This window comes from Oncorhynchus kisutch, unplaced genomic scaffold, assembly GCF_002021735.2.
Source record: "Oncorhynchus kisutch isolate 150728-3 unplaced genomic scaffold, Okis_V2 scaffold2951, whole genome shotgun sequence".
NCBI classification, from domain to species: Eukaryota; Metazoa; Chordata; class Actinopteri; order Salmoniformes; family Salmonidae; genus Oncorhynchus; species Oncorhynchus kisutch.
Window position 1 is genome coordinate 424,191 of NW_022264896.1, and position 9,878 is coordinate 434,068.

Here is a 9,878-nt window from a genome sequence, read left to right on the forward strand (position 1 = left end):
TCTTATTCAGAGGTATGACGGCTGCGTGGTCCCATGGTGTTTATACTTGCGTACTATTGTTTGTACAGATGAACGTGGTACCTTCAGGTGTTTGGAAATTGCTCCCAAGGATGAACCAGACTTGTGGAGGTCTACAATGTTTGTTCTGAGATCTTGGCTGTTTTCTTTTGATTTTCCCATGATGTCAAGCAAAGAGGCACTGAGTTTGAAGGTAGGCCTTGAAACACATCCACAGGTACACCTCCAATTGACTCAAATGATGTCAATTAGCCTATCAGAAGCTTCTAAAGCCATGACATACTTTTCTGGAATTTTCCAAGCTGTTTAAAGCCACAGTCAACTTAGTGTATGTAAACTTCTGACCCACTAGAATTGTGATACAGTGAATTATAAGTGAAATAATTGGTCTGTAAACAATTGTTGAAAAAATTATTTGTGTCATGCACAAAGTAGATGTCCTAACCGACTTGCCAAAACTATAGTTTGTTAACAAGAAATTTGTGGAGTGGTTGAAAAACTAGTTTTAATGACTCCAACCTAAGTGTATATAAACTTCTGACTTCAACTGTAAATGCTTCATGAGTTTAGTTGAACTGTGAATATAAGCTTATTTGACTCAAATGCTTGTGAATAACGTAAATTGAACCTTTATTTAACTAGGCAAGTCAGTAAAAGGGATATTCGTATCTACAATGACGGACTACACCACCCGAACCCGGACGACGTTGGGCCAATTGTTTGATTATATATTATTATTATATTATTAATTATAGAAACAAGTTAACAAACGCTACGGGTAGTTTTGGACTAGACAAGACTACAGTATACATATACAGTGCCTTGCGAAAGTATTCGGCCCCCTTGAACTTTGCGACCTTTTGCCACATTTCAGGCTTCAAACATAAAGATATAAAACTGTATTTTTTTGTGAATAATCAACAACAAGTGGGACAAAATCATGAAGTGGAACGACATTTATTGGATATTTCAAACTTTTTTAACAAATCAAAAACTGAAAAATTGGGCGTGCAAAATTATTCAGCCCCTTTACTTTCAGTGCAGCAAACTCTCTCCAGAAGTTCAGTGAGGATCTCTGAATGATCCAATGTTGACCTAAATGACTAATGATGATAAATACAATCCACCTGTGTGTAATCAAGTCTCCGTATAAATGCACCTGCACTGTGATAGTCTCAGAGGTCCGTTAAAAGCACAGAGAGCATCATGAAGAACAAGGAACACACCAGGCAGGTCCGAGATACTGTTGTGAAGAAGTTTAAAGCCGGATTTGGATTTAAAAAGATTTCCGAAGCTTTAAACATCCCAAGGAGCACTGTGCAAGCGATAATATTGAAATGGAAGGAGTATCAGACCACTGCAAATCTACCAAGACCTGGCCGTCCCTCTAAACCTTCAGCTCATACAAGGAGAAGACTGATCAGAGATGCAGCCAAGAGGCCCATGATCACTCTGGATGAACTGCAGAGATCTACAGCTGAGGTGGGAGACTCTGTCCATAGGACAACAATCAGTCGTATATTGCACAAATCTGGCCTTTATGGAAGAGTGGCAAAGAGAAAGCCATTTCTTAAAGATCTCCATAAAAAGTGTAGTTTAAAGTTTGCCACAAGCCACCTGGGAGACACACCAAACATGTGGAAGAAGGTGCTCTGGTCAGATGAAAGCAAAATTGAACTTTTTGGCAACAATGCAAAACGTTATGTTTGGCGTAAAAGCAAGACAGCTCATCACCCTGAACCCACCATCCCCACTGTCAAACATGGTGGTGGCAGCATCATGGTTTGGGCCTGCTTTTCTTCAGCAGGGACAGGGAAGATGGTTAAAATTGATGGGAAGATGGATGGAGCCAAATACAGGACCATTCTGGAAGAAAACCTGATGGAGTCTGCAAAAGACCTGAGACTGGGACGGAGATTTGTCTTCCAACAAGACAATGATCCAAAACATAAAGCAAAATCTACAATGGAATGGTTCAAAAATAAACATATCCAGGTGTTAGAATGGCCAAGTCAAAGTCCAGACCTGAATCCAATCGAGAATCTGTGGAAAGAACTGAAAACTGCTGTTCACAAATGCTCTCCATCCAACCTCACTGAGCTCAAGCTGTTTTGCAAGGAGGAATGGGAAAAAATGTCAGTCTCTCGATGTGCAAAACTGATAGAGACATACCCCAAGCGACTTACAGCTGTAATCGCAGCAAAAGGTGGCGCTACAAAGTATTAACTTAAGGGGGCTGAATAATTTTGCACGCCCAATATTTCAGTTTTTGATTTGTTAAAAAAGTTTGAAATATCCAATAAATGTCGTTCCACTTCATGATTGTGTCCCACTTGTTGTTGATTCTTCACAAAAAAATACAGTTTTATATCTTTATGTTTGAAGCCTGAAATGTGGCAAAAGGTCGCAAAGTTCAAGGGGGCCGAATACTTTCGCAAGGCACTGTATATACTCCCCACACTCACACCAACTTCACTAGACTACTGTAGACTCTGTATCTCTCCCTACACTCACACCAACTTCACTAGACTACAGTAGACTCTGTATCTCTCCCCACACTCACACCAACTTCACTAGACTACAGTATTCTCTGTATCTCTCCCCACACTCACACCAACTCCACTAGACTACAGTAGACTCTGTATCTCTCCAAAACACTCACACCAACTCCACTAGACTACAGTATACTCTGTATCTCTCCCTACACTCACACCAACTTCACTAGACTACTGTAGACTCTGTAACAATCCCCACACTGACACCAACTTCACACTCAGCAGAAACAGAATTGAACTGTATAATTGATTTTCAAGAAATTCTAGAAAAAAGTTTCCATAATTCCATTATGTTCTGTATTCAAAATGACAGAAGACTTCCTGTAGGCCTGATATGCAATCATACTGACTGACCCATCTGGCTATACAAACATACTGACTGACCCATCTGTCTCTACAATCATACTGACTGACCCATCTGTCTCTACAATCATACTGACTGACCCATCTGTCTCTACAATCATACTGACTGACCCATCTGGCTCTACAATCATACTGACTGACCCATCTGTCTCTACAATCATACTGACTGACCCATCTGGCTCTACAATCATACTGACTGACCCATCTGGCTCTACAATCATACTGACTGACCCATCTGGCTCTACAATCATACTGACTGACCCATCTGGCTCTACAATCATACTGACTGACCCATCTGTCTATACAATCATACTGACTGACCCATCTGGCTCTACAATCATACTGACTGACCCATCTGTCTATACAATCATACTGACTGACCCATCTGTCTCTACAATCATACTGACTGACCCATCTGGCTCTACAATCATACTGACTGACCCATCTGGATATGCAATCATACTGACTGACCCATCTGTCTCTACAATCATACTGACTGACCCATCTGTCTATACAATCATACTGACTGACCCATCTGTCTCTACAATCATACTGACTGACCCATCTGTCTCTACAATCATACTGACTGACCCATCTGGCTCTACAATCATACTGACTGACCCATCTGGATATGCAATCATACTGACTGACCCATCTGTCTATACAATCATACTGACTGACCCATCTGTCTATACAATCATACTGACTGACCCATCTGTCTCTACAATCATACTGACTGACCCATCTGTCTATACAATCATACTGACTGACCCATCTGGCTCTACAATCATACTGACTGACCCATCTGTCTATACAATCATACTGACTGACCCATCTGGCTCTACAATCATACTGACTGACCCATCTGTCTCTACAATCATACTGACTGACCCATCTGGCTCTACAATCATACTGACTGACCCATCTGTCTATACAATCATACTGACTGACCCATCTGTCTATACAATCATACTGACTGACCCATCTGGCTCTACAATCATACTGACTGATGGCTCTCTTTCTATATCATAAAATTATCAGGGATCAAGGTAAGACCCAGATGCAGACCGTGTCGCAGTAATAATGTTTATAGCAGCAAAAGGGGCAAAGGTACAGGACGGCAGGCAGGCTCAGGGGCAGGCAGAGTGGTCTGACAGGTGGGTACAGTGTCAGGACAGGCAGGGGTTAAAAACCAGGAGGATGAGGGAAGAGCTGAGCTGACACAAAACCGCTGGTTGGCTTGACAAACAAGACAAACTGGCAACAGACAAACAGAGAACACAGGTATAAATACACAGGGGAAGATGGGCGACACCTGGAGGGGGGTGGAGACAATCACAAGGACAGGAGAAACAGATCAGGGTGTGACGTAAATAAGTTTCAAGTGAAGATGCATATTTAGCTGACACACGCACTGAACCAAGTATCCTGTTTTTGTTCAGAAAGACTCAAGTAAAGAGAGACGTCTCTTTTTAAAATAACTCTCACTTCCCTGTTCTGTCACCAGAACTTCGTATGATGCAAATGACTGCGGCTTTTCTAAGAACAAACATTGCAGCGCTCTTCTCTCATTGTCATTCTCAAAATGTTTGTAACAACTTGAAGCCAGAGCTCACAGTACTGAACAGAGTTAGTGGTGGAAACAGGGAGGGACTGACAGTACCTGAACTGGCATGCAAATAACAAACATGTTCATTAAGAAACAGGGAGGGACTGACAGTAACTGAACTGGCACGCAAATAACAAACATGTTCATTAAGAAACAGGGAGGGACTGACAGTAACTGAACTGGCACGCAAATAACAAACATTTTCATTAAAATACAGAATAATTTTTAAATGTCTGCTCAGAGAAGTGAATGAAGGAATAAATAAATTAACAAATGAATGAATTTATGAATAAATGAATTGAAACAAACTACAGTTACCACCCAGCAAACATGACCCCATTTGCCCCATGTGGGCACGGGCTAGTCCACACCAAGACCACACCAGCCCAATGGGCTGGTCCACACCAAGCCCACACCAGCCCAATGGGCTGGTCCACACCAAGACCACACCATCCCAACGGGTTAGTCCACACCAAGCCCACACCATCCCAACGGGCTAATCCACACCAAGCCCACACCATCCCAACGGGCTAATCCACACCAAGCCCACACCAACCCAACGGGCTAATCCACACCAAGCCCACACCAACCCAATGGGCTAATCCACACCAAGCCCACACCAACCCAACGGGCTAATCCACACCAAACCACACCAACCCAACGGGCTAATCCACACCAAGCCTACACCAACCCAATGGGCTAATCCACACCAAGCCCACACCAACCCAATGGGCTAATCCACACCAAGCCCACACCAACCTAACGGGCTAATCCACACCAAGCCCACACCAACCCAACGGGCTAATCCACACCAAGCCCACACCAGCCCAACGGGCTAATCCACACCAAACCCACACCAGCCCAATGGGCTAATCCACACCAAACCCACACCAACCCAACGGGCTAATCAACACCAAGCCCACACCAACCCAACGGGCTAATCCACACCAAGCCCACACCAACCCAACGGGCTAATCCACACCAAGCCCACATAAAGCCCACATCAGCCCAACGGGTTAGTCCACATCCAGTGCCAGCTACTTCATAGTGTTGAGGCGGGGGCTCATTAGAATATTTTGGTGCATGGTTTGCACACAGTTCTTCTCCTCACCTGCCTTGGGGTGACCTGCCTTGGGGTGACCTGCCTTGGGGCCACCTGCCTTGAAGACCATAGTGGAGCCGATGAGCAAAATGCATGTTTGCCGAATGTGGGCAGCCTACAGGGACCAATATTGTAGCCTTCATTATTTAGAATTCTTCTAAATAAAAATTACTTTTTTATATATCTGAATGAATTGGAAATAATACCCGCAGTCTGTGTATGGATTTAATAAGCAGTAATATGTCTGAAGGATTTTGCTGCAACAGTGAGGCATTGAAAAGAAAGATGAGGAGAGATCTGAGGAGGCAGGATCTTAGAAAGACTACTGAGTGAGAACAGCAATACAGGTATTGTTCTTATCAACATGGATGCATCCTAATATCTGCATTTAAAAGTTGAAAGATACATAGTTGAATTTAAGTGTAATTTATAAACGAGTTGGTTATGATGTAGAGAATATAATTTAATCTGAACAGTTGTTGTATTTGATGTAATGTATCGTATAGTATACAGTCCACTTTAATATCCTTCCTTTGAAATGCAATTCTACAGTAAATGTGTTCTGAGTATTTCAGAAAATAGCAGCGCTGCTGAACATCCTGGAGGAAACAGAGTTACAGAGAATTGAGGAAGAGGAACCTGAAGGGCAGCATGTTGGTTCTTAGAAAGATATTCAGAGTGAATGAGGGTATAGAGGGGAGATTCCCCCATCAATTGTCAATGGGTCTGATGGACCAGCTCTCTGTATAAAAGACAGGTCAGATCAGACCTCAGAGATAGAACCAGAGCATCAGCTAGACTTCTGACACAGAACCAGACTAGAGCATCAGAGACCAGAGCATAAGAGACCAGAACATCAGAGACCAGAACATCAGAGACCACAACATCAGAGACAAGAGCATCAGAGACCAGAGCATCAGAGACCAGAGCATCAGAGACCAGAACATCAGAGACAGAACATCAGAGACCAGAACATCAGAGACCAGAACATCAGAGAACATCTCAGACAATACAATCTTCAGCATCTCAACCATCTCTGAACCATGAAGACCCTGACTGCTCTACTCCTCCTGGGACTGCTCTGCTCCCTGCATACGACGTCTGCACAAGGTACGTGTGTAGGTGTGTGTGTGTGTGTGTGTGTGTGTCTGTGTGTGTGTGTGTGTGTGTGTGTGTGTGTGTGTGTGTGTGTGTGTGTGTGTGTGTGTGTGTGTGTGTGTGTGTGTGTGTGTGTGTGTGTGTGTGTGTGTGTATGTGTAGCAATGCTGTGTAATACGCTGTTGGAGACAGACCTGGAGATCTTCATGTTAACTGTGGTTTGTTTACAGGTGTCATCGCGTTGGAAACGTCAACTGACTGCTGTATGAAATTCAGCGCGAGGATCCCTCTTCAACAAGTAGTTTCTCTCAGAACAACCTCCAGTAGCTGCCCTCGCAAAGCACTGATGTAAGTAAGCATAGTCTACTGTAAACTGTAAACATCTGGGCTAGCCTGGTCCCAGATCTGTTTGTGACTTCACGTCAACTCCTTGTCGTGCCAAACACGACCAGGAGTGACAAGGAGTTGGTATGATAGCACAAACACACCTGGAACCAGGCTACATCCAGGCTACACTGTACAAGACAAGATGGAGCATTCATATTACAGACTGGATGTTCTGAGAGACAATGTGTTGTGTATCTGTTGCAGTTTCATCACAAAGAAAGGGAAGACATTTTGTGTTGACCCTTCTGAAGCCTGGGTCCAGAGTCATGTGACCAAGATTGAGAGCAGACGACAATGACGTCATCAACTACCATCACCCCCTAACACCCCAACCCCTTGTTGGTGCACTATAAAGGGAATAGTTAGTGCCGTAGACCTTGTCATGCATGTCAATACCCTATCTGAGATTGGTATAGAATATGTTCAGTAAATATGTTCAGTGTAATGTACTACATTTTTGTTTTCCTAAAACTGTAAACATCTTTGACATGTAACTATTCAGTAACCTATTTAATATATTATTTTTTATAAATCTGTAGAAGATTTCAAACATCCTGCGAAAGAGTGGTTCATATTATTCAATTAATGTATTCATGGGTTGTAACTAGGTCTATTCTACTGATATAGATATTAATGGGTTGTAAACTAGGTCTATTCTACTGAAATAGATATTAATGGGTTGTAACTAGGTCTATTCTACTGATATAGATATTAATGGGTTGTAACTAGGTCTATTCTACTGATATAGATATTAATGGGTTGTAACTAGGTCTATTCTACTGATATAGATATTAATGGGTTGTAACTAGGTCTATTCTACTGATATAGATATTAATGGGTTGTAACTAGGTCTATTCTACTGATATAGATATTAATGGGTTGTAACTAGGTCTATTCTACTGATATAGATATTGATGGGTTGTCACTAGGTCTATTCTACTGATATAGATATTAATGGGTTGTAACTAGGTCTATTCAACTGATGTAGATATTGTATTTTTCTACTATACAGTCAACTGTTGTGCATCTGTTGTTTTTTTAAATAAATGAAGACTTCTGAAGAATTCTATGATATTCATTCTAGTGTTAGATTTAAGTGCCTTTAAACGGGGTACGGTAGTAGGTGTCAAGCGCACCGGTTTGAGTTTGTCAAGGACTGCCACGCTGTTGGATTTTCCTTGCTCAAAGGTTTCCTGTGTGTATCATGAATGGTCCAACGAACATCCAGACAACTTCACACAACTGTGGTAAAAATGGTAGTCAACACGTGGACCGCTTTCAACACAATGTTTTCCTCAATCCGCTCCACAATGTTTTCCTCAATCCGCTCCACAATGTTTTCCTCAATCCGCTCCACAATGTTTTCCTCAATCCGCTCCACAATGTTTTCCTCAATCCGCTCCACAATGTTTTCCTCAATCCGCTCCACAATGTTTTCCTCAATCCGCTCCACAATAATCTCCAACACTGCTGGGTTTTTCATCCTCAACAGTTTCCCGTATGTATCAACAATGGTCCACCATCCAAATCACACAACTGTGGGAAGCATAGGAGTCAACATGGGCCAGTATCCCTGTGGGAAGCATAGGAGTCAACATGGACCAGTATCCCAGTGGGAAACATAGGAGTCAACATGGACCAGTATCCCTGTGGGAAGCATAGGAGTCAACATGGACCAGTATCCCTGTGGGAAACATAGGAGTCAACATGGACCAGTATCCCAGTGGGAAACATAGGAGTCAACATGGACCAGTATCCCTGTGGGAAGCATAGGAGTCAACATGGGCCAGTATCCCTGTGGGAAACATAGGAGTCAACATGGACCAGTATCCCTGAGGGAAACATAAGAGTCAACATGGACCAGTATCCCTGTGGGAAGCATAAGAGTCAACATGGGCCAGTATCCCTGTGGGAAACATAGGAGTCAACATGGACCAGTATCCCTGTGGGAAGCATAAGAGTCAACATGGACCAGTATCCCTGTGCGAAACACAAGAGTCAACATGGACCAGTATCCCTGTGGGAAGCATAAGAGTCAACATGGGCCAGTATCCCTGTGGGAAACATAGGAGTCAACATGGACCAGTATCCCTGTGGGAAGCATAAGAGTCAACATGGACCAGTATCCCTGTGGGAAACATAGGAGTCAACATGGACCAGTATCCCTGTGGGAAACATAAGAGTCAACATGGACCAGTATCCCTGTGGGAAGCATAAGAGTCAACATGGACCAGTATCCCTGTGGGAAGCATAGGAGTCAACATGGACCAGTATCCCTGTGGGAAACATAAGAGTCAACATGGACCAGTATCCCTGTGGGATGCTATGGACACCTAGTGTTCATGTCGAGGCTGTTCTGAAGGAAGTACAGTATTAGAGAGGTGTTCTTAATGTTTTGTAAACTCAATGTGTCTCCCTTTTTGTGGAGATCATTGTTTTAAAGTTTACATTGTTCAACTTTCCCAAAAAGAACACTAAAGAGAACTCAGTTCTATTCCAGAACACAGGTAAAGAACACCAAGGAGCACTCAGTTCTATTCCAGAACACAGGTAAAGAACACCAAAGAGCACTCAGTTCTATTCCAGAACACAGGTAAAGAACACCAAGGAGCACTCAGTTCTATTCCAGAACACAGGTAAAGAACACCAAGGAGCACTCAGTTCTATTCCAGAACACAGGTAAAGAACACCAAAGAGCACTCAGTTCTATTCCAGAACACAGGTAAAGAACACTAAGGAGCACTCA

General features: G+C 42.9%; 1 protein-coding gene across 1 annotated transcript; it reads left to right on the plus strand.

Moving 5' to 3' along the window:
* The first annotated feature begins 6,189 nt into the window (after nt 1-6,189).
* Nucleotides 6,190-7,542, plus strand: LOC116371127 (C-C motif chemokine 13-like). Its single transcript, XM_031820002.1, has 3 exons — nt 6,190-6,757; nt 6,976-7,093; nt 7,337-7,542. Exons 1-3 carry the CDS (start codon nt 6,691-6,693, stop codon nt 7,428-7,430), a joined length of 279 nt encoding a protein of 92 aa, XP_031675862.1. The 5' UTR covers nt 6,190-6,690; the 3' UTR covers nt 7,431-7,542.
* The last annotated feature ends 2,336 nt before the right edge of the window (nt 7,543-9,878 follow it).